Source organism: Xenopus laevis, chromosome 3S, assembly GCF_017654675.1.
Source record: "Xenopus laevis strain J_2021 chromosome 3S, Xenopus_laevis_v10.1, whole genome shotgun sequence".
NCBI lineage: Eukaryota > Metazoa > Chordata > Amphibia > Anura > Pipidae > Xenopus > Xenopus laevis.
The window spans coordinates 21,033,919-21,060,169 of NC_054376.1; the positions used below are offsets into that span (position 1 = coordinate 21,033,919).

The window sequence follows — 26,251 nt, forward strand, 5'->3', positions numbered from 1 at the left end:
TGAAATTGAATAGTTTATTGGCCAGAATGCTTAACAGATTGGTTACTGGACTCTGGCACAGTTCAAGAGCAGAATGCTGTAAAATGTATTTCCCCAACAATTGCATTGGCTGGCACTAGCTGGACATCTCCCAAATCTCCCCAGCACTCAGCTAAAAGCCAAATATATGCCATAATGGGCACTTACAAAAAGGCTGGTGTCTATTTATGGGCATTCTTAAATTATGTTTGTTCACAAAGAAGCAAGTGCTAATTTGCTAATCAAGCAATTTTGCATGAGTTAGATGTCCTTGTATGGGGGCGGCCCAACCCTTTTAATATCTGATCTTGGCTCAGCCATATACTTCAGATCTGGCAGATATGCCAGTGCTTGTCCTCCTCTTTGATCAATGATGAGAATCTAATGCTCAACCAACAAGAATACACAATTTAATACAGAATTTAATACATCTAATACAGAAACCAGCATGCCACTCCTTTCTTTCATTCATCCATTGAAATATGGCTTTATTTAGCAAATGTAACATATTTCTTACTTTATACATTTTTACATGTTAATCTACATTTTCCCCAGTGCAAGCTAACAATTTTTAGCCCCAAACGCTTTGTGAGCTTCAAATAATTTGTACAGTAGGGTAACATTGATGTGAAAACTTTCTCATACGTTACACCATACTTTGCGCTTTGTTAGAAGGTTAGACAACTTAAACAGACATAATCACACGACAACACCCTTTTTCCTGAGGTTTTTTTTAACAAATTAAGATCATTATAACAACATTTAAGATTGTCTCCAGTTTTGTTTTTTGTTAACATGAAAACCCATAATCTCTAGGTTTCCATACTGGCCTCCATTGTGCATACGCTATACAATGTAAATAGGATTTCCCTAACATAAGGCTGGAGATAGAATTATTTGGGCAGGATGGAATCCAAATAAAGATAGCTGTGCCCCTTTACTTGTTTTACAAATAAATGGCTTTTATTTTACCCAAGGGTCAGATAGGTGGCTTCACTAAACAAATGTACAACAAATAATCCCCTCCCCTTTGGGAGTAGACACATGATTGTTTGCCCAGGAGATGTAACCCATAGCAACCAATAAGATGTTTGCTTTTAAACAGGTGATCTGCAAATTCTACCTGCTAATTGGTTGCTATGGGTTACTGCTCCAGGGCAAATGTAGTGCCTTTTATTACATAACACCCAATGTGAGCTGCTCGCTTTTCAATATGGCTAAAAGGAATACTTGATAGTCCCGTGAAGATGCTACCAGCTGTACAAGGCAGGCCCCTAAGCCTCCTCTGCAGATCTGTACCCAGCAAGCAGATATCGCTTCATCCTTACTGGTGTAAACTCGGACAGATTAACATGACCCCAGGTAATAAGGCTGATGGCACATTCTAAGTACCACATATGGGACACAAACCATTGGTTCTCATTCACTAGAACTGGAAATGCTTGAAATCTCCTGTAGGGGTGCTTTTTAACCCCAAAAAATTTCCTCAAATTCTACTTTGTAATATACTTATCAAAAGATATGTCTTCTGGTAGCTCAATATTCTTATAGTGAAATTGATCACTGGCTGTTCTATATGTGTTGGGAAGTGGGAGCTAATTGGAATAAGATCCAATCGTTTGGGAAGTTGACCCCATATGCCCACCAAAGGCAGGGCGATATTGGGTTAATGCGATAGTTCGGCCCTAGGGCCAAAAGATTGGTTTATACAAAGGAAACGGGTGCCGACGGGTTGTAGGACTGCATCAAATAGCCAATGCAGTCCTTGATCGCAAGAAAAATCAAACCTGTCCAATCGTTATAAGGATGATTTTTGGCCTGGTATTGATCGAGGAGACCCGTCGGACGATCCACACACACTGGCACAAAGCTGCAGATTTGGTCTAAAGGACCAATATCGCCAGCTGTCATAGGCCCGTGTATGGCCACCTTAAGTGTGAAGTCAATCTAGGCACCATGTATACTTATTTCTGACTAAAATTTCACGTGACCAGTGACCACTTTAATTTCTGAAGTACCAGATCTGGGGTGACCAGGACTACCAGTGAGCATATATCTTACACAGTAGGTTGTTTTGAGGGATTTTATCACATCTAAATTTACTGGGATGCCTTTTCTTTCCTATAAAATAAATGAAAAATGCAGGAGGCGGTGGTTTGTCACTTTTCAGCCATCTGAGAAACTCCCCAGATATAAAAGCAGTGGCACATTTAACATTTCTGAGCTGGTAAATGCTTCTCCATACTGACATGAATGGCAATTTCCAGCAACAGAACATGCAAATAAAGTCACAAGAAGTTATGGGCAGTTTACATTAAGTCATGGGTCAGAGCTGTCCTGCTGCATAATTCGATATAGACATTTTCCATAGAAGCACCATGTAATTTGTTTTATTGATACACTGTTATCTATGAAGACTATTTCTGAAGAGGGGAGCATTGTGGTGTCTCTGCGCCCAGATGTTTTGGTCTGTGAAATAGAGCAGGGATGAAGCCGAGGCAACGCCTTCCTGTAGGAATGATGGCAGCGTACCTTTTCATTCAAGTCTTTCCATGGATGTGTTCTTCAAGTTTCTGGTATAATGAAAGCCATTTCATAATAACGAATGCCTAGACGGGCAGGTATTACAAACACTGCTTCTGCCATTAGGACTATCTGTGATATCGGGACAAGTCTAGTGCCTTCTGTACATGATTTTCCCAGACGCACAGAGTTCAGGCTAATGGCTGCTGGTGGTGTCATTAAAGGAATTGTTCAGTATAAAAGTAAAAACTGGGTATATAGATTGGCTGTGTAAAAAAAATGTTTTCAATATAGTTAGTTAGTCAAAAATGTAATGTATAAAGGCTGGAACGACTGGATATCTAACATAACACTACTTCCTGCTTTGTAACCAATCAGTGACTTGAGGGAAGGCCACATGGATTGTTACTGCTTTTGAATTTAGGATGAATGCTGAGGATTAACTGCAGAGCTGAAAAGCAGGAAGTTGGGTTCTGTTATGTTACACATCCAATCACTCCAGCCTTTATAAATTACTTTTTTGGCTAACAAACTATATTAGAAACATATTTATTTTGCACAGCCTATCTATTGATCCAGTTTTTATTTTTACACTGAACTGTTCCTTTAAAATCCAGATATATAATTTCTGGGCATCCCAAACAGTTCCACAGATGTTTCAGTCTATCCTAATTGACCTTGCAGGGTTTTTGTCCAATCAAAACCCCTTTCTCTCCAGTCTTTCTAGGATGGACTGGAGTTTGTTTACAGCTTCTTTCCTGGCCTGACGGATGTTATCCTGCCCACCAGTCTCTACAGAATCCAGTTCCAATAATTGCTTGGTCAGCAGCTCTTCCAAAAAGCGGTAACTCATGTCAGTTTTCCGCCCCACAAATTCATCCACCTCTCTTTCCAGATCCACCACCTTCTCTAAAACCTGATTAATTTTAACAATGGCCGGATGGTTGCGCATGGGATCAGGATCAACTTCTTTGGCTCTGCTGGGATATTCTTGGCTTGGCGGTTCCTTCCTAATGTACATTTGGGGGGAGCCGCTGTAATGTGGAGTTGGAGGATTGGGTTTGGGTTCAGATGGTGTGACAGTTTGGGGTGCCTCGGGGTGGTATGATTGATAACAAGGTCTTTGTCTATTGTAATTACAGGCCTGCGATGGATCCTAAAATAATAAATAGTAGTAATCAAACAGTTTTTACATGTCTAAATGTACAAATACATTTTTGAAACACTTGAAGCTGAAATCCTGGACAAATGTATAAGCTTACCACTGTCAACATAGGGTCCAGGTGCTCATGACCCAGACCTTCAGCAAAGGGGACTTAATCATGGAAAATTGTAGTTGTAGGCAGGTACCAATGCGGAACACCAGAAAGTAGAATTAAACATTGGGCTCCTGGATTCTACTTTTCTGGTGTTCCAGATTGGTTCCTGCCAACTAAAATGTTCCATGTACAAAGGCAAGAAAGAAGAATCTGACGTTGTTATATGGAAGACAAGGAGCATTGCTGATACCTAAAATACCAAGGTAAATATACTGCTGTATATACCACAAATAAATTAAAAGCCAGCAAAGTGGTTCCACCTTTATTTATGTGCAGAAACAAACTGTGTTTATACGAAGTGATAGCGACAACTGCAGCTGTGGTTACTGCCTAAAAACATGCACTCGTTATACATAGATAGAGTGCAGGTCATAATGACATTATGGCAAATAAAGCTTAGCTCTACCTACCTTTAGATCATACGAAGCATTTTGTATTTCTGCTCCAGGCCATTCTGCTTTGCCCCCAGAGACATAATGGCTGTTAGCTGGACTGTGGTGAACTGGAGGAGCAGTGGGCCAGTGGTAAGGGTTGGGGACTCCATAAACCCAGCCTTCACCTTGGGGGCTGTGCTGAGGCATTGTTGGTTGGTGGAGGCCAGAGGCTGCTTCTCGGTACTGGTAGGGAGGGACTGCCTCCTGCTGAAAGCAAGGAATCAGAATTGGTTCATTGGTTTAATCAGCTGACCTGGACTATGAGTTTTTTATTAAAAGGTAAAATGAATTTAAAACCGGCAATTCGTATTCAACGAAAAATAAGGATTTTTAACTTACCGGTAAATCCTTTTCTAGACGGCCTGGACTGACAGTGCAGCAACCATAGGGGTAAGTATCCATTTCCGACTCCAAACACTTCATATAAGCTCTTGCTCCTCCTGATTCCCCTCAGTTTAGTCAGCTCAGTTAGAAGAATAGAAAGGATATCAGAGAAAGCGCGAGAAGAGATTCACAACAACAAACAGTATTAACTTTTCAACATTTTAACGTTAACTGAAAGGATGGGGCTTACTTCACTGACAGTCCAGACAGTCTAGTAAAGGATTTTCCGGTAAGTTAAAAATCCTTATTTCTCTAGAACGGTCCTTCCTGTCAGTGCAGCAACCATGGGGACGTCCCAAAGACCGGGTTCAAGAATTACTGTTTCCTCACTGCAGCCTGAAGCACTTTTCTACCAAAAGCTGCAGTAGCTGAAACACACGTAGTCTATAAAATTTAGCAAATGTAGATAGTGATGCCCAAATGGCTGCCTTACAGATTTTGTCTGGAATGGCTAGATTATATAAAGACCAGGATGCACTTTGTGCTCTGGTACAATGTAGTTGGACCTTGAAAGATCTAGTTTTTTGACTAAGGTCTTAAGCACAGTATATGGTCTCTACTAGCCATCTGGCTATCTTACGTTTTTAAGCGGGCGACCCTTTATTGATGCCATAAGTCACCAAAAACGCATCTGACTTCCTATAAGCTTTGGATCTGTCTAGGTAGTAACGTATCGCTCTAACTACATCCACCTTATGTAGTGCCTTTTCTTTGGCATTAGCAGGCCTAGGACGGAGGGAAGGAAGGTTTATTTCCTCATTTACGTGAAAAGCCGATACAACCTTGGGCTGGAATGATGGTATAGTTCTGAAAACTGCCCTATCTTGGTGCAGTCTAAGCCATGGTTCTTTATGAGATAAAGCTGCAATGTCTGATACTCTTTTTGCTGAGGCAATGGCCAAGAGAAAAGTCATCTTCCAGGTAAGGAACTTAAGTGCACAGGACGCTAATGGCTCAAATGGGGGTCCTGTGGGTCCTGTGAGTCCTGTGACCTGGCGCAGTATGTAGGCATCTTGAAATTGTATCTTGACGCTAGCATGTCTATGTCTGTTCTTCCCCATCTGGTCACTAGCTGTGCGAAGATGTCCGGGTGAAGTGACCATTCCCCTTGGTCTACCCATTGCCGGCTGAGGTAATCTGCCTCCCAATTTAGTATTCCTGGAATGAAAACTGCGGAGATGGCTGGAACATGGAGTTCTGCCCAGTTGAGTATCTGAGTTACCGCTCTCATTGCCCTGTTGCTGCGTGTACCCCCTTGTTTGTTTAGCTACTGCCATGGCATTGTCTGACTGAATTCATAGCGGCTGGTTTGTCAACTCTCAAGACCAATGAAGAATGGCATTTCGTATTGCTCTGATCTCCAGTACAATTATGGGCAGTTTTGACTCCACTTATGACCATGTCCCTTGGCACGTCTGGGGTGGCCAAGTTGCCCCCCAGGCAGTGAGGCTGGCGTCTGTAGTCACTACTGTCCATTGGGGTAAGGCCCATGTCTTGCCCTGAGAGAGATTGTGTGGTGATGTCCACCAATTCAGTGAACGTTTGATTTGCATGGTAAGTGGAATTCTCTGTGACAAGTCTGAGTGGTTCTTGTTCCAATGGCTTAGAAAATGGTTCTGGAATTCTGTCATGTGAAATCTGCCGAATGGTAGTGCCTCCAGCGCTGCTACCATGTAACCCAGTAATTGTAGACACCGTTCCACTGAAATTGTGGTCTGAATGAGCTGTGTGCGTAATTGTCTGAATTTTTTCTAAAGGTAGAGAGATGGTCTGACGGGATGAGTTGAACAACATTCCCAAGAATTGAATTTGCTGTGTGAGATGACTCTTCCTGTGACTCACGATCCACCCGTATTTTTTTGAGTGTTGTGACGCAAATCTGGGTATTCTTGCGTCTTTGGTCGTATGAAGGTGATCTGATGAGCAAGTCTTCTAGATATGGACTGATTGAGATTCCTAGACGCCTGAGGTGTGCAATTAGGGGGGCTGAGTATCTTTGTAAAAACTCTGGGTGCTGCGGAAAGGCCAAATGGAAGCGCCCTGAATTGGTAATGTTCCTGAAGGTCTACCTTCATCATGGAGTAATGCTTCAATAGTCATTACCACTGATCGAATTTATTCCATATTGAATTTCTATTTGGACACCAGTCTGTTCGGAGATTTTAGGTTTAGTACCGGTCTGAAAGTGCCCTCTTTCTAGAAGACCAAAAAAAGATTTGAGTAAAAACCTTTGTAGCGTTCTTTGGGCGGTACCGGTTCAATGACATTATTGTTCTGAAGCTCGTTGACGATTCTAACTACAGCTAGTCTTTTGGACGGGTTTTTTGGAGTAGTTGAGCATTTGTAGGTGCGAGGGGGTAGGCTGTCAAAAGGAATTTGGTATCCCTCGGTTATGATTGATACCCAATTGTCCTGTACGTGGTCTTGCCATACTGGAAAAAATTGCTGAAGACGAGCTCCCAAGACCTATTGTAAGATCTATTGGGCTGTTGTGATCTGGGTTTTTTGCCAGAAGGTAAAAATGTGCTCTTAGAACAGGAATCACTTGCACTCGAAGGCAGGTGCAAGCAGTGACAAGCCCTTGCGTGTTAATTCAGCAGAAAATGCAACGTTTCGGGGTTAAACGTTGCATTTTCTGCTGAATAAATACGCAAGGGCTTGTCCCTGCCTTCAAGTACCAGTGATTCCTGTTCTAGTGTACAATTTGGAGGGTGCCGATCCCTCCATCACCGAGCACCAGGCATCCATTTGTAGGCCAGGGTGTGCTAGCGGACCCTCCATTTTGAAAAATGTGCTCTTACCACCTGTAACTTCAGAAATAATTTGCTTTAAGTCAGGCCCGAAAAGAGTCTCCCCCCTAAATTTTAGATTCTTTAACTTGGTCTTGGATGCTTTCTCCAGACCAATGATGTAACCAGAGTACTCGTCTTGAACTACTGTGTCAACCCTGGTTTTGGCTGCTAGCCTGTGTCCATGGCTGCGACAAAAAAGCTAATGCTGAGCTAAAACGCTTTAATTCCTCTAGTGAAGTGGGGTTCTTTTGTAACTCCTGACACCAGAATCTGGCCGTACGTGCTAAACCCGCAGATGCTACTGCTGGTCTGAGAATGGGTGTGGTATCTGTGTATCCCCTTCTTAAGCTCACGGAATGCCGCCTCCTCTGTTGGTAGCGTTGCATTGTGGACAAACGAGCTACCACTGAGTCTACTTTAGGGGCCTTGTCCAACATTTTACATTGTTCCCCTGGAACAGGATAAGTGTTAAGGAAACGTTGATTTTGGGAAAACCGGTGATCTGGTTTTGATCATTCGTTCTCTACAACCTGAGATACTGATTTAAATATAGGGAAGGCTCATGACTTTCTGGGTTGCATACCCAACACTTTGTCAGCCTTTGATGTGGCTGTTGTTTCGTCTTTAATTTCTAGCATAGCTAGCAATTCACAAAGTAATGGCTGTTTCTGGCCCTGCAATTGAGCAGTACTGCCACTCTGTGTCTGAGTCATCAGAGGAGCTGTCACTGGCAGAGATTTCTCCTGGCTCTAAAATACTATCCTGATCACAAGCCTCTTCAGAATCAGATGAATTTGTTTCTAAAATTGTATGTGCCTTCCGTTTCTTACTATGCTTAGAAGGTTGCTAGATGGAAGATTGACTGGTCGATTTGATCCAGTCAAACAATTCCTCCAACTGAGGAGGTTTAGATGTAGAAGGATCTTGAGTTTCTATGTGCAGGAGGGGGCTGCCCTCTGCCGGTTGCAATGGAATTGGATGTGGCGATAATGTTGGCGTTGAATCTGTAGGTTCTGCACAGTCTAGGCATACTCCTTGTTCCCCTTTACATAATGTATGTTTACAAAACTTGCATTTCTTTAGTTGGTTGTGGGATTTTTTTTAACTGCGTTCCTTGTCTTGGGTGTAGCAGTGTTGGACATATCCCTCCTAAGCTCCTCTAGACCCATGTCTGCATCCATGATGAAGAATCTTTAAGTAGAATTATTCAGCCTTAATGACTAATATGTTCTACATGATTAGCATAACAGATAAGCCAAGAGAAAAAACTGGCCTTGTATCTGCCTTCCTCTGCCTTGAAGGCATTTGCATGGCAGTTCTACCACTTATATGCCCTGCAGGCATTTATTTGGGGAAATGAATTGCCTTAAATCCCAATATGTCTTAATGACAATCTTCCTAAAGACTGGCCCTTTAGTGTGCCCGTTTGCCCTGTAGGCATCCGTATGGCTTTTTTAATCCAACTGCCTTGCAGGCATTTGTAATGGGGAATGTAGTCACCAAACCCAGGAGCATATAGGCTCCATGAAAAGAAAACAGCTCGGGTTAACACCCTTGTGCTGCATTCATTAAGTACCTTGCGCTGTCTCTCCTGCAGCTGTGCAGTATGAAGACAAGATGCCACCTGCCAGCACATCACTTGTAAGGCGCATACGTGTCTATGCTGCATTTTGGCGTCAAGGGCCGGAACCCGGAAGTGCGCTCCTTACACTGCGTGTTCGGTAGATTGCGATTGTGTCCTTGGTCCCCCTTATCCAGCGCAACAGCAGCAACACTCGTCTTTGAAAGAGAGTGGCTGTGCCCAATAGGTAACCATTCCCCCATGCAGCCGCACCAGTCCTGAGGAGTGGTACGAGGCTGGAGATTTTTGCACAGAAACCTGCGTGACCTCCTGCTCTTAGATAGCTTCTTTCTTCAGGATGTAAAATAATAAAAACCTGAAAGAAAAAAGGAAGAATAGAAATAATAAAAAAAAAATATTGCTGTCCTAATCTCCAAGTAGGACAGAAGAAAAAAAAACGGAGGGGAATCAGGGTGAGCAAGAGCTTATATGAAGAGGGTGGAGTTCAAGATTATATTTTTTTTCTTCTGTCCTCCGCAGGTGTATACTTAACCCCATGGTTGCTGCACTGACAGGAAGGGCCGTTCTAGAGAAACTGCAATTGTTTTTTCCTTTTGTTTCCTTGTTTCAAAGCGATAAAGTTTAGCGTGTTAACATGGAGGCAGTATTTGCTCCGGTTCCTAACAGTTGCAGCAGAGAGTGAGGCCACGCTAAGTTTGAACACAATCAGCCGGGAGATAAAAAAGAACATAAAGTATCATTTGTATAAAGGAGAAGGCCGTCCACACATACCCTGAATCCTGGACGGCGAGCTTCATGACTGAGCCGCATCAAACATCCCAGCAGGCTACCGGAGGGTAACGTATATGGCGGTGACAACTTAATGTGTGGGATACTAAGCTCTCCTCTATAACTCTAACATACTCCCTGCTGACAACAGCGAATTGAACTTTGCTATTGAAATACCAGAGATATCGGACTTTTTATGATACCGTGGAAGAGTTAGTGCAAAAAAAGACTGTGTCTAGTAAGCGGCTAACCCGGTGTATTTATTACAAGCACTATTGAAAGTCTTCGTCTTGATAGCAGTGGAATTCGTTGCATCAATTGGGCGTCTAACTAATAGCATAATGTTTCCCCACAGACACCATTATTGACTTTTCAATTTTCAGCACGCGGCATCTCAAACAAAATCTCATACTGCAACTTTGGAGCAAATACATATCTATCAACTTGACATTTTTCCTCCTTCATTTTTAACAGGATTTATGAAGTATCAGCAAAAACGGCTCGGAATGAATTTACCAGCCTGATTTTTCTCACTTATCAACTGCATTTATTCAATATATCATCTTGATTAATTTATTTCTACTTTCAATGTATTTGTACCGGTTACTTGGACTGCCATGAAATTTTGCATGTATTAACCATTTATATTTTAAAATGATGAATTAAACATGAAAATTTTAATAGTATGGGTGTTTGGAGTTTCTAGTTGGATGGCCAAATGAACTAATGCCCTCGGTTTGACTTAATACTAGTAAAACCTCATCGAGTGCTGATTGGAAACACTTTCTCTCTCTTTTTTTCTATAAGCTAAACTTTTTTGTTTCCAGCACCACCTCTAAATGTGGTAGAATGAGACTAGAACAAAGATAGTTGGGTAGAGTGCTGTGCTTTTCTATATATAAAGTTTAGCATATAAACAGATTGTTGTAAAGGCCCCTGTAAAGACCAAACACAAAGCATACACAACAAAAAATTGAATAAAAAATAAAATCTAGCTCCACACGATTACTGGGTCCCTGTTATTAGCAATCAGCTACATTTACGGTATAGCATGTATAGTATAGCATCGTTTGCTAAATAATACAGACAATTTGTCATCTGCCTTACAGAATTGTAAGAGAATTGTCTGTATCGGTTATATGACCAGATGAAAGGCATTTGCACAAACTAATGGCCACTGGGAATTCCAATGATGTCATGAGTGATGTCATGAATGCCCCATCTAACTGCTTCCCAATGCCGATCCTTACTGTAGACACAAGGGGAGTCCTGCTTGGTTTATATATTTCATCTACTCACCTGATGAGAGGCATATGGGGAGTATCCCTGCGGATGTTGGGAGACACCACGATAACCGTGCTGAGGGTAACCCCACTGAGGTTGTGCCTGAGGGTTCCCGCCTGATTGCTTGTAGGGATCAACTGAATAAGGGGCTTGTGAAGGAGGTAGATAATATTGATTTTGCGGGGGGGCACATGGATAAGGGGGATTCATAGAGCCCGGGGCATAAGGTGATACATAGGAGCCATTTGTATAAGGTTCCATCCTCTGTACCTAGAAATTAAAAATAAACAATTATATATAATGTAACTGTAGAAGAGTCACCTATGCATGAAAGAGGTCTTAATTATGAGAGCCAAAAGCCTGTGTCATAGGTTCATACACACCTGATCTCCAGCAGGATAGTTAGTGGGATATGGATGCCGTGGATGGCCAGAACAGGACCAGCCATTTGGATTGTAGCCGGAATATGAGGCGTTCTGGAGGAAGAGAAAAACAGGAAATATCTGTCAAAATTAGCCAAATCAACTGGACTTGCTGTGTTTTTCTTGCAAACGTTTCACCAGTCATCCAACTGGGGGTTATACCTACTGTATATTCAATTGATACTATGGTCACCGAATCTGCGTTAGTATCAGCTGAAAGTTAGATGGAGTATGGGCTTTTTGGGTATAGCAACACCTGTTTATAGAACTATCTTTTCCCTAACAGTCAAATTTAACCCACTTCACATTGTAAATATATCAAGTTGTATATAGTGTGTTCTTTAGCCTAAACGGGGATGTAAAGTAAAAAAAATAAATACCCATTAACAGGTCCACTGCCTAAAAAGAAACCTATCTTCAATATACTTTAATAGAAACAAATCTGTACAGTTTTCATAAAAACCATGATCTTCTGTGCTCCAGTTTCTCCTTCTCTCCACTTGCACAGACTTCGGCCTGCATGAATTCTTTGAGGGCCAGTAGCTGCTCCTCAGAGATCTGATGGTCAGGGAGTTTTTTTTGTCACGGAGGTTAACTTTAGTAAGATATGAACAAATTTAATTTAAGAGAAGATTCTGGATCAAGTTGAGTTGCCTACCTCATGCACTTAACGGCACAAATGGACATTATTGTGCCACTTTCGCTATAGTAGTAATTAATTCATCACAAGGGTGGATGCAGAGCGGATTAGATGATTGCAGCTTAAAGAAATGCACCTCCTGCCTCCAGCTGTGATTATAAGAGCAATTAACATGGAGTCAAGTAAACACAGAACAGCTGGGATCCTCTTGCCCATCACCATGGGGAAAAAAGGATTCAAGTGTAATGGAAACTGAAGTTTCTCACCCTCGTGATGGCCATGGCGTCCAAGATGGCGACGGCGTCCAAGATGGCGACTCCTTCCTTCCCCATGTGGATCCTGCTGGTCCCTGTGTGATGACGTCGGCTGCCTCTCGCTCTCCGATTGGTCGCCGGCGACGGAATGGTCGCCGGCGTCAGAACGTGCGTCAGCGTCATGACGTCATCGCGTTCAAAATCTTGGCGCCAAAACTGCCTATTTAAACCCCCTGGACATTGCAAACATTGCCCAAGTATAGGTTCATCTTCGTGATTCCTGGGTGTTATATTATTGACTGATTTCTTGTGTACCAACCTTGCCTGTTATTCGGATTGACCCTTGCTGCCTGGATTGAATCCTTTGCCTGTACCTCGACTATTCTTCTGCCTGATCCCTTTGTACCTCGAACTCGCTGACTACCTGCCTCCTCCTTGGTCCGCACTCCAACTGCGCCTTCGGGCCCTTACATTATACTTGGGCCATGGACCCATCTGAGGAGGCTGCGGCTCAACCAGATTTCGGAAGAGCCTTTCGTGGGATTGCCTCACGCATGGAGGCCTATGAAGCTCAGCAGTCGCACTTTGGCCAAGCTCTTGAGGCCATTTTGGACAAATTGTCGGCTCTCACTCCTACGGCACAGGTTCCTGCTTCAGCTCCGGCCACTATTCCAGTGGCAACAATATATAGCTTACAAAATGCAGCCCAATATAAAATGTCAGTCTCTTAGAATATTTCTTGCCGACCCCTCCACAGACCCCTCTTGCCGACCCCCTCCACAGTCCTTCCACCCCTTCCAGTGGCGCCGTTCCATGTCTCTGAACCCCAGATTCCGGCACCTCCGCTCTTCAGTGGTGATTCTGAGGCTTGTAGAGGATTCATCAACCAGTGTGAGATCCAGTTCACTCTGCTACCTCATCAATACGTCTCAGAGCGTGCCAAGGTGGGATACATCATTACCCGCTTGACCGGGAAAGCCGTGGAAAGGGCATCACCGTTGTGGGAGAAAGAGGACCCCCTGATAGATGATTCGAAGGCCTTTATTCGTGAGCTACGCACAGTTTTCGATGCTCCCGGCCGGTCTGCATCGGCCTCTTCTCGCTTGTTCCAGATCCGCCAAGGTACACGTTCGGTGCCAGAATATGCCATCGAATTCCGTACTCTGGTGGCCAAGACCAGCTGGAACAACGACAGTTATCACGCTGCCTTCTACAACGGGTTGTCCATGCGCCTGAAGGACGATTTGGTTTCACGTGAGTTGCCTACTCGTTGGGAAGATTTGGTGGCCCTGGCAGTCAAAGTGGACACCCGCCAAAGAGAGCACCTTGCCGTAAAGGAACGTGTGAGGAAGTTTCAACCTCCCCTGGCTCCTCGTTTCCAGAGACCTGTCCTTCCCAGCACTACTTCTTCTTCTTCTACTCCGGCTTCTTCTCCCTCCACCTCAGAAGAGCCTATGCAGATTGGTCGTGCCCGTCTTTCCGAACAGGAAAAGTTAAGGAGAAGGGCTGCTGGACTCTGCTTATACTGTGGGGGCAAATCCCACTTTGCCCATGAATGCCCTGCGAAGTCGGGAAACGCCTGTGCCTAGGTAAGTTTGGGGAAACTTACCTGGGCGGTATTAATCAACTTCCCCAAACCTCTACTCATCGTTTCCTTCTCCCTGTACAGTTCCAGTTGGCTTCCAAGACCATCTCTACCCAAGCTTTCCTTGACTCCGGCGCAGCTGGGAACTTCTTGGATAAAGCCTTCGCAGAACAACATTCTATTCCTCTCCAAAGTCTGGCTGTTCCACTTCGTGTTCTTGCCATTGATGATCGGCCTCTTTCATCTGCCTTCATCTCTAAGTCTTCGCAAGAATTGTCTTTCAAAGTGGGCACCCTGCATACCGAAAGACTTTCATTCTTGATTATTGATTGCCCCTCGACTCCTGTAGTCCTTGGACTCCCTTGGTTGCGCACCCACAAACCAGTCATTGACTGGTCCGCAACTCAAATTTCTCGTTGGGGTTTCTTTTGTCAACAGAACTGTCTTCCAGCCCAGTCCTTGGTCAAGGTATCCTCTGTTTCAAATTTTTCAATTCCTCCTGTTTATCAAGATTTCTCCGATGTGTTCAACAAGAAATCTGCTGAAGTCCTGCCTCCCCACCGGCCCTATGATTGTCCCATTGAGCTTCTTCCTGGAACCATGCCTCCAAGAGGACGTACTTACCCGCTCTCCCCCTCTGAAACTGCGGCGATGAAAGAGTACATCCAGGAAAATCTGCTTAGGGGCTTCATTCGTCCTTCGTCTCCTGCAGGGGCAGGCTTCTTCTTCGTAGAAAAAAAAGATGGCAGTTTACAACCCTGCATTGATTATCGCGGATTGAACAAGATTACAGTAAAAAACCGCTATCCGCTTCCCCTTATTTCCGAGTTATTTGACCAGCTCAAAGGTGCCAGCATCTTTACCAAGCTTGATCTTCGTGGAGCCTACAATCTCATTCGGATCAGAGAAGGGGACGAATGGAAAACCGCATTTAATACTCGTGATGGGCACTACGAGTATCTCGTGATGCCCTTTGGACTTTGTAACGCCCCTGCGGTTTTCCAAGAGCTGGTAAACGATGTCTTCTGGGACTTACTTGGCATAAGTGTGGTCGTATACCTAGACGACATTCTAATTTTTTCTTCAAACCTTTCCGAGCATCGAATCCAGGTACGGGAAGTTTTATCTCGTTTAAGGAAAAATAATCTGTTTGCCAAGCTGGAAAAGTGTTCCTTCGAAGTTTCTTCTATTCCTTTTTTGGGGTACATTATTTCCCAACAAGGCTTCAAGATGGATCCGGCCAAAGTCTCAGCGATCCAGGATTGGCCCCTCCCCACATGCACTAAAGCTATCCAGAGGTTTATTGGCTTTGCATTGTTCATCAAAGGCTTCTCCAGACAGTTCATCAAAGGCTTCTCCTCCAAGATTTCCCCTATCCTGTCTCTCATTCGGAAGGGTGGGAAGCCCCAATGTTGGACACCTCAGGCTTTAGAAGCTTTCAAGAACCTCAAAGACTCTTTTTCATCTGCTCCAATTCTTAGGCACCCAGAACCTCTTCTACCATTCTTCATTGAGGTGGATGCCTCCGACGTAGGGGCTGGTGCGGTGTTGTCCCAAAGGTCTTCTAATGATGGCAAACTTCATCCTTGTGCTTTCTTTTCTAAAAAGTTTTCTTCTTCCGAGCAGAACTATGACGTGGGAAACCGTGAGCTACTGGCAGTTAAACTAGCTCTTGAAGAGTGGAGACATCTGTTGGAAGGCTCTTCGGTGCCAGTATCTATCTTTACAGATCACAAGAACCTTGAATTCATCCAGTCCCTTAAACGCCTCAATCCCAGACAAGCTAGATGGGCACTTTTCTTCTCCAAATTCAATTTCGTGATCACATTCCGCCCGGGGTCCAGAAATAAGAAAGCTGACGCTCTTTCCAGAAGCTTCATTCCCGAGGATTCGTGTTCCGAAGACCCTGAACCCATTGTGCCTCCTGTTAAAATTATTGCTGCCTTATTCCCCACCATGGCCTCTCAGTTATTGTCCGCACAGTCTTCTGCTCCTGACAGTACTCCTTTGGGAGTTGCTTTTGTTCCTCCAGATCTCCGTCTTTCTATCCTTGCTCAGTCTCATAATTCCAGACAAGCCGGCCATCCTGGTATCAAGAAAACTACTTAACTCCTGTCTCGCCTAGTGTGGTGGCCTTCTCTCCGTAAGGACGTCAAGGATTTTGTCTCCTCCTGTTCTGTTTGTGCAGCTTCCAAGTCTGGCCACTCTCCTCCCAAAGGATTACTTCTACCTTTACCCATTCCCTCTCGTCCATGGACTCACTTGGCGATGGATTTCATTGTGGATCTGCCTGTTTCCCTCGGTCATACTGTTATCTGGGTCGTGGTTGACCAATTCAGCAAGATGGCCCATTTCATTCCCCTGCGAAAGCTACCTTCTGCTCAGGAACTCTCCAAATTATTCATTCAGCACATCTTTCGCCTTCACGGATTCCCGGCTGAAGTGGTGTTGGACAGAGGTTCCCAATTCGTTTCCAAATTTTGGAGATCGTTATGCAAGGCACTTCATATCTCTCTCCAGTTTTCCTCTGCCTATCACCCTCAATCTAATGGAGCTGCCGAGAGAGTCAACCAAGCATTGGAGCAATTTCTTCGTTGCCATGTCTCCTTATGCCAAGACGACTGGGCAGACCTTCTTCCTTGGGCAGAATTTGCTCACAACAATGCTATGCATGCTTCTTCTGAAAAGTCTCCGTTCTTTTGTGTCTATGGTCAGAATCCTCTAGCTTTTCCGCAAGATCTTCTTCTCACAAACGTCCCTGCTGCCAATGATCAGGCCGCTCATATGCTTGCTATCTGGGTTACCACTAAAGCTAATTTGGAGAAGAGTTCTCTGTCTCAGAAGAAATTTGCGGACAAGAGAAGAATTTCTTCCCCACAATATTGCCTCGGTGATAAGGTTTGGCTTTCTACACGGAACATTCATCTTAAAGTTCCTACTCCTAAACTCGGTCCCAAGTTCATCGGTCCTTTCCCCATTATAGAAATCATCAATCCCGTGGCAGTTCGTCTTCAGCTTTCCCCCCCGAGATGCGGATTCCCAATGTCTTCCATGTATCTCTTCTCAAACCGGCAAAAGATTCTTCTTCTTCTTCTTCTTCGTCTTCTCCTACTCCTGTTCTTATTGATGGACACCAAGAATTTGAAGTCAAAAGAATTCTGGACTCTCGAATTTCCAGGGGTAGGTTACAGTATTTAATCGAATGGAAGGGGTTTGGTCCAGAAGAATGCTCCTGGGTGAAGGACTCTGACGTCCATGCTCCTCTTCTTATTCGAAGATTCCACAAGCAATTTCCTTCCAGTCCCGGTTTTGGTGGTCCTGAGGCCCCCCCTAAGGAAGGGGGTACTGTAATGGAAACTGAAGTTTCTCACCCTCGTGATGGCCATGGCGTCCAAGATGGCGACGGCGTCCAAGATGGCGACTCCTTCCTTCCCCATGTGGATCCTGCTGGTCCCTGTGTGATGACGTCGGCTGCCTCTCGCTCTCCGATTGGTCGCCGGCGTCAGAACGTGCATCGGCGTCACAACGTTGGCGTCTTGACGCCGGCGTCAGCGCCATGACGTCATCGCGTTCAAAATCTTGGCGCCAAAACTGCCTATTTAAACCCCCTGGACATTGCAAACATTGCCCAAGTATAGGTTCATCTTCGTGATTCCTGGGTGTTATATTATTGACTGATTTCTTGTGTACCAACCTTGCCTGTTATTCGGATTGACCCTTGCTGCCTGGATTGAACCCTTTGCCTGTACCTCGACTATTCTTCTGCCTGATCCCTTTGTACCTCGAACTCGCTGACTACCTGCCTCCTCCTTGGTCCGCACTCCAACTGCGCCTTCGGGCCCTTACATCAAGCACTTTAAGAATCCAGACTGCATAGCAGTAGACTACAGTCCAGCAACATTTTATGTGGTTTTGAAAATATTATATCCCCTTTAACAATATATTATACAGGTATGGGATTCATTATGTGATTGGTGTGCCTGAAACATGGCTGAATGAGTCGCATTGCTGGGCAGTTAATATCAGCAGCTATATTTTGTTTCGGAGGGACAGAGGCAATAGAAAAGGAGGAGGGGTATGTCTGTTCGTTAGGCAGGATTTAAAAGCTTATATAAAGGAGGAGGTTATGTTAGAAAATGAGGGGGAATGTGTAGAGGCCTTCACCATTTGTAAAGAGTCCAGCAAATTAATTGTAGGAGTATACTATAGACCCCATAATGTAAGTGAGGAGGAGGAGGCTAAGCTCCTGATGCAAATACAAAAGGCTGCTAGTTTGGGTAAAGTAATGATAATGGGGGATTTTAATTAACCAGATATTGACTGGAGCAACAGTACTGCAAGATCAGCTAATGGGAACAAGTTGTTCCAACAAATTGTTGCATGACAATTTTATGGCACAGGTTGTTGAGGAGCCAACCAGAAAAAATGCTATTCTGGATCTAGTGATCTCAAATGACCCAGAACTTCTAGCAAATGTGCAAGTTAAATATAGTTACATAAAAATGACAAAGTCTCACTGACCTCACTGTAAAGAACCACCTACGTTGCTTCAAATTAACTTTCTTCTTGTCTGAAGAGGTGGCCTCTGGTACAGTGATCCTCTTTATGGGTAAAAAGGTCCCCTGCTATTTGTCTATAATGTCCTCTAATGTACTTGTAAAGTGTAATCATGTTCCCTCGCAAGCGCCTTTTTTCAAGAGAAAACAACCCCAACCTTGACAGTCTACCCTCATAATTTAAGTCTTCCCTCTAACCAGTTTAGTTTCATGTCTCTGAACTCTCTCCAGTCATTGAACCCCTGGGTAATAGTGACCATAATGTTATATAATTTAATGTCTAGTGCAAAAAACTAATTACACTAGGGCAACAAAAACATGTATTTCAGAAAAGCTAATGTGCATTGAGGGCTGCCCTACACAGCATTGATTGGGACATTAAGTTTTCAGCTAAAACAGAGAACAGAAATGGTTGTCATTTAAATGATATTACATCATTACTGTTCTCAAGTTATTCCCTTAAGTGGCTTATTATAGAAATAAAGATGTTAATAGGAAAGAAGAGAAAGGCATTTAAAAACTACAAGGCTGTTGGGACAGAAGCTACATTTAATGAATATAAACACTATAATAATTGTTGTAAATCAGCAATCCGGAAGGCAAAGAAAGGAAATGAAGAGTGCATTGCGGCGGAGGCTAAGACTAACTCCAAAACGTTTTTTAAATATATTAATAGTAAAAAGATGCAGGTTGAGAGTGTTGCTCCATTAAATAATGGTACCAGTATGGTTGTAACAGATACAGAAAAGGCAAATGTGCTAAATCAGTTCTTTTCTTCAGTGTATACTATAGAGCAGTCTGAGTTCCCAGGCTCACTTTATAGCTGCCCTAATGGCTCAGCTCAATATAGTCAGTGGCTGACTCAGGATATGATTCATAAAGCTTTAATAAAAATGAATGTAAACAAGGCTCCAGGGCCTGATGGCATACACCCCAGGGTTCTAAGAGAGCTTAGTTCAGTTTTAGACCAGCCCCTAGTTCTGATTTTCACAGATTCGCTTTCATCTGGTATGGTACCTATGGATTGGAAAAAAGATGATGGCATTCCAATATTTAAAAAGGGATTACGATCTCAGCCTGGCAATTATAGGTCAGTAAGTTTGACATAGTAACATAAATAGTAACATAGTAAGTTAGGTTGAAAAAAGACACACGTCCATCAAGTTCAACCTTTTTACTTTTTTAACCTGCCTAGCTGCCAGTTGATCCAGAGGAAGGCAAAAAAAACCCCATCTGAAGCCTCTCCAATTTGCCTCAGAGGGGGAAAGAACGCCTTCCTAACTCCAAAATGGCAATCGGACTAGTCCCTGGACCAACTTGTACTATGAGCTATCTTCCATAACCCTGTATTCCTTCACTTGCTAAAAAGCAATCCAACCCTTTCTTAAAGCTATCTAATGTATCAGCCAGTACAACTGGTTCAGGGAGGGAATTCCACATCTTCACAGCTCTCACTGTACAAAACCCCTTCCGAATATTTAGGCAGAACCTCTTTTCTTCTAATCGGAATGGGTGACTGTGTCAGCTGGAAAGAGCTACTGGTAAATAAAGCATTAAAGAGATTATTATACGATCCCCTTATATATTTATACATAGTTATCATATCACCCATTAAGTGCCTCTTCTCCAGCGAGAACATCCCCAATTTGGCTATTCTTTCCCCATAGCTAAAATTTTCCATACCTTTTACCAGCTTAGTTGCCCTCCTCTGCACCCTCTCTAATGTAATAATGTCCTGTTTGAGTGATGGGGACCAAAACTGTATGGCATATTCTAGATGGGGCCTTACCATTGCTCTATAAAGTGGAAGAATGACCCCCTCCTCCCGTGAATTTATGCCCCTTTTAATACAGCTCAAGACCTTATTTGCCCTTGATGCTGCTGACTGGCATTGCTTGCTACAACCAAGTTTATCATCTACAAAGACTCTCATTTTCCATAATGGATTTGCCTAGTGCAGTCCCATTAAGGGTATAAGTGGCTTGGATATTTTTACATCCCAAGTGCACGACTTTACATTTATCAACATTGAATATCATTTGCCACTTAGCTGCCCAGATTGCCAGTTTGTCAAGATCCTGTTGCAAGGATGCCACATTCTGGATGGAATTTATTGGACTGGATAGTTTTGTGTTATCTGCAAACACTGATACGGTACTTACAATACCCTCCCCTAAGTCATTAATGAACAAGTTAAATAAAAGTAGACCCAATAACGAGCCCTGAAGGACCCCACTGAGAACCTTACTCCAAGCAGAGAATGTACCATTAACAACCACCCTCTGTACCTGATCCTGCAGCCAATTTCCTATCCATGTGCAAACAGCTTCAATAAGCTCAACAGACCTTAGTTTAGAAAGCATTAGTTTGTGGGGCTCGGTATCAAACGCTTTGGCAAAATCCAAAATGATCACATCTACTTCCCTCCCACTGTCCAGCATCTTACTTACCTCATCATAAAAAGCAATCAAATTTGTCTGACATTACCTATCCTTCATAAAGCCATGCTGATTGCTGCTCATAATGCCATTCACTAGGTCAACATTTTGAATGTGATCCCTTAACAAGCCTTTGAAACATTCCTGAAGACAGCCCAAGTGATGGTGCCGAAACATTGAGATACATTTTTTGTGTTTTTCACTTGAGAAATCCTTGGAGTGTGGTTATTTTTGGTAATGTATATGTAACACGCACCCCATTAAGTTTAAGGGGGTTGTACACCTTTAAATGAACTTTTAGCATAAAGTTTTTTTTATCATCCACATTTTGAATTTAAATATATAGCTTTTTGTAAAGCAGCTCTCAAATTTAGAATTTCAGAGGCTGGGTCTAATTCAACCTAGCAACCAGGCAATGGTTTGAAAGAGAGACAGGACTATGAATAGAGGGGGGCATACATAGAAAGATAAGGGGTACAGTGAAATAGCAATAAAAGTTTAGTGTAGCCCTACAGAGTAATAGTTTTTGGTGCTGAGAGAACAGGATGGCTGATGATTGCCCAAATTTCTTAGGTAGGGCTGATTGAACAGAAGGAACCAGATTGTTTATCTTTAAGAAAAAAAAACAATGCATATATACTGGAAATGTAGAACAAAATTACTTGTTGTTCGGGTTCTGGCAGAATCCATTAATGTAATGGGATGAATTTACATTTAAAGAGGTTGTTGCATTAACTTGAGTTAACATTCAGTATGATGTAGAGAGTGATATTCTGAGATAATTTCCAACTGGTTTTCATTTTTTATTATTTGTGGTTTCTCAGTTATTTAGCTTTTTATTCAGCAGCTCTACAGTTTTCAGTTCTGTCAATCTGGTTGCTAGGGTCCAAATTACCCTAGCAACCATGCATTAATTTGAATAAGAGACGAATATAAATAGGAGAGGCCTGAACAGAAAAATGAGTAATAAAACGTAGCAATAACAATACATTTGTAGCCTTACAAGAGCATTTGTTTTTAGATGGGGGTCAGTGACCCCACTCATAAGATGGAAAGAGTCAGATGAAAAGGGCAAAGAATTTAAAAACTATAAAAAAAAAATGAACAACTGAAAAGTTGCTTAGATTGGACCAGTCTATAACATACAAAGTTAATTTAAAGGTGAACAACCTAGGAGAGCTAACCCTACAAACACTTATTGTATACATGCAATACATGAGTATACTCAGTGTGTATATATATATATATATATATATATATATATATATATATATATATATATATATATATATATATATATATATATATATATATATATATATATATACACACACACACACACACACACACACACAGTGGTGTGAAAAACTATTTGCCCCCTTCCTGATTTCTTATTCTTTTGCATGTTTGTCACACAAAATGTTTCTGATCATCAAACACATTTAACTATTAGTCAAAGATAACACAAGTAAACACAAAATGCAGTTTTTAAATGAGGGTTTTTATTATTTAGGGAGAAAAGAAATCCAAACCTGTGTGAAAAAGTAATTGCCCCCTGAACCTAATAACTGGTTGGGCCACCCTTAGCAGCAATAACTGCAATCAAGCGTTTGCGATAACTTGCAACGAGTCTTTTACAGCGCTCTGGAGGAATTTTGGCCCACTCATCTTTGCAGAATTGTTGTAATTCAGCTTTATTTGAGGGGTTTCTAGCATGAACCGCCTTTTTAAGGTCATGCCACAACATCTCAATAGGATTCAGGTCAGGACTTTGACTAGGCCACTCCAAAGTCTTCATTTTGTTTTTCTTCAGCCATTCAGAGGTGGATTTGCTGGTGTGTTTTGGATCATTGTCCTGCTGCAGCACCCAAGATCGCTTCAGCTTGAGTTGACGAACAGATGGCCGGACATTCTCCTTCAGGATTTTTTAGTAGACAGTAGAATTCATGGTTCCATCTATCACAGCAAGTCTTCCAGGTCCTGAAGCAGCAAAACAACCCCAGACCATCACACTACCACCACCATATTTTACTGTTGGTATGATGTTCTTTTTCTGAAATGCTGTGTTACTTTTACGCCAGATGTAACGGGACGCGCACCTTCCAAAAAGTTCAACTTTTGTCTCGTCGGTCCACAAGGTATTTTCCAAAAAGTCTTGGCAATCATTGAGATGTTTTTTAGCAAAATTGAGACGAGCCTTAATGTTCTTTTTGCTTAAAAGTGGTTTGCGCCTTGGAAATCTGCCATGCAGGCTGTTTTTGCCCAGTCTCTTTCTTATGGTGGAGTCGTGAACACTGACCTTAATTGAGGCAAGTGAGGCCTGCAGTTCTTTAGATGTTGTCCTGGGGTCTTTTGTGGCCTCTCGGATGAGTTGTCTCTGTGCTCTTGGGGTAATTTTGGTCGGCCGGCCACTCCTGGGAAGGTTCACCACTGTTCCATGTTTTTGCCATTTGTGGATAATGGCTCTCACTGTGGTTCGCTGGAGTCCCAAAGCTTTAGAAATGGCTTTATAACCTTTGAAATTGAACTCAGGTGTGATAAACCACAGTTAAGTTATTTTTTAACAAGGGGGGCAATCACTTTTTCACACAGGCCCATGTAGATTTGGAGTTTTTTTCTCCCTTAATAACGCAAACCTTCATTTAAAAACTGCATTTTGTGTTCAATTATGTTATCTTTGACTAATAGTTAACGGTTTTTGATGAGCAGAAACATTTAAGTGTGACAAACATGCAAAAGAATAAGAAATCAGGAAGGGGGCAAATAGTTTTTCACACCAGTGTGTGTGTGTGTGTGTGTGTGTGTGTGTGTGTGTGTGTGTGTGTGTGTGTGTGTGTGTGTGTGTGTGTGTGTGTGTGTGTGTGTGTGTGTGTGTGTGTGTGTGTGTGTGTGTGTGTGTGGAAAGTTGTGCTCACCACTATTTTTTAAAACCGTTAGGCGGGGGTGCAATGAGGCTGTAACCACAAAATACATATAGTCAAATACAAGAGTCCTCTGCACTCAACCCATTATCAATATATTTAAGACAGCGACATTTTGTGCATACTGCTACTAAAATATGCCTTACCCTTTAAACAAAACAGGGATTGTTTGTCCATATATTGCAATATATTTAAGCTGGCCAACTACGTCAAAGTCATTCCATATCTGGCCAGTCCTATGCTCCTATATTGGTTATAGTTTATACAGGAGCAGTGACCAGCTCCATGTTTAGCTCCCACCCTTCCTAGCTATAGTCAGGTGATCCCACTGGTATATATATATATATATATATATATATATATATATATATATATATATATATATATATATATATATATATATATATATATATATATATATATATATATATATATATATATATATATATATATGGAACTAGAAATGGCGGCACAACACGTATACTGGTATAAGGTGCCTAGGTGCAGAGCTATGTATCAGTATTTACAATGGCTCAAAAGAAGCTAGCACACACAGGACTTATGGAGAGGAAAAGGTTTTTATTTTAACAGAAAAAAACTGGGGTTTTTTTCTCTTAAAATAAAAACCTTTTTCTCTCCATAAGTCCTGTGTGTGCTAGCTTCTTTTGAGCGTGTGTGTGTGTCAGCGCCTACTTACCTGCCAGGTATTTTCACCATACTAATTAAAGGATAATTAAACCTTTAAAATAAGTGAATGTAAAATTGATGATGGTTCTATTCTAAGCAATTTCAGAATGTACAACATTATTTTATTTTAATTCCAAGAAATTAAAGGATAGATGTGCTGTCCTTTAATATGAATGAATTTTGTTACAACAGCACCACTTGCTGGTCATTTTCCAACCAGTCTGACCACCAAGTTGTCAAGGAAGTTGTCAGAAAAAAAAAAAAAAAAAGAGGCTGCTCTGTTGTTATGCTTAGGAAAGATTTCAGAAAGGCTTCTAATTTGTTTCCTAATCAGAAGAACATCAGAGCAGCCGCTTTCTTTCTCCTGACAACTTATTTGACTACGTGGTGGTCAGACTGGTCGGAAAATGACCAGCAGGTGGCGCTGCATTAAAAGTACATGTATCCCTTGATGTCTTGGAATTCAAAAAATAAATAAATTATGAATGTACATTGCAAAATTTCTTAGAATAGCACCCTCATCAATTTTATATTCACTTATTTTAAAGGTTTACATGTCCTTTAAAGTGGTTTGGATGCAACAATTACTGTGGGAGCCCCTTATGACAAAAGCTTTTCGGGCTTTGTTTTGTGAAGTGCATTGTACCACTGTAACTTTTATAGCAAGGAAATGAGGATAATAGTGCTAGTGAGCAGGCCCAAATGAACGTTGCTATGTCATCTGTACGTGTGATCTCTATTCCCTTCTGGTATCAAATGCTGCAGAATGTGTCCATACATGTTAATAACATAAAACAATGTGGTTGTTTCCCTTGATATGCTGAGCGTCTCTATTGTGTAAATGAATGGGGAGTAGGGAAGGAAAGGGCACACAGTCTCTATGCATCCCATTCTATATCCGCATGACCATATGTACAGGAATACACCAGCAGGAATAAAAACCACGTGGAATATCCCACCTGCCGCTTCCACACATCCCTCAGGTCAGGCTGAGGGGCCGCAGGGGGACACCAATGGCACTTTACCGAAGGACTTTGCGTCCTGACTTCTATGATTACTCACCTGAGCTCCACCCACTGTCCCACCTCCGGCCCAGCCTCTCTCCGCCTCCTGTGGGAAATATCCAGTTCTCCAGGCTGCCTCACCTTCCCCCCGCTGCCTTGCCAGCACATCGACGCCTGCACCTCCATAGTATGCCCCGTCTCTCTCCACAGGTCGGTGCGCGGCCGACATGGACCTTACAATTCAGAGAACCGGAGATTACGCTAAATAGCGAATCAGTACTGCGCCGACGCAGAGTAACCAGTAAGAGTCTGGCACTTCGCGTAGAGCCAATCAACGCGAGCCTAGACAACAGACAGCCAATGGAGCGTAAGTGCGCTTATTTAGCAACGTCTCTGTCTGCCGCTAGCGGCCAATGAAAAGTGAGGGAACTGAATGTGTCATCCGGGGTCAGAAGAAATGCGCACGAACAGGGCGTCAAGTACTAAGTCATTTCATCCAATCGGAAAGTCAAAGGTTTGGAACGCGTGAAGTACGACCAATCACCGTTGAGCAGAGTCGGCAAAATAGTCGAAATCAGATTTCTAGTTGGCCGATAGCTTTCTGTAGCCACGCCCGCGGCAGCACAACCACCAGTGAGAT

The 26,251-nt window shown here is 42.7% G+C and overlaps 1 protein-coding gene across 2 annotated transcripts; it reads right to left on the reverse strand.

The window, feature by feature from the left end:
• On the reverse strand, window positions 1-25,990 carry bag4.S (BAG cochaperone 4 S homeolog). Of its 2 annotated transcripts, none has more exons than XM_018254992.2 (5): window positions 25,670-25,990; window positions 11,488-11,580; window positions 11,120-11,374; window positions 4,271-4,498; window positions 1-3,697 (listed from the first exon to the last, which is right to left on the reverse strand). In XM_018254992.2, exons 1-5 carry the CDS (start codon window positions 25,838-25,840, stop codon window positions 3,239-3,241), a joined length of 1,206 nt encoding a protein of 401 aa, XP_018110481.1. In that variant the 5' UTR covers window positions 25,841-25,990; the 3' UTR covers window positions 1-3,238. The 2 variants fall into 2 exon arrangements, with proteins under 2 accessions (XP_018110481.1, XP_018110480.1); XM_018254991.2 differs by having other exon boundaries at window positions 4,271-4,501; window positions 25,670-25,989.
• Between the last annotated feature and the right edge of the window lie 261 nt (window positions 25,991-26,251).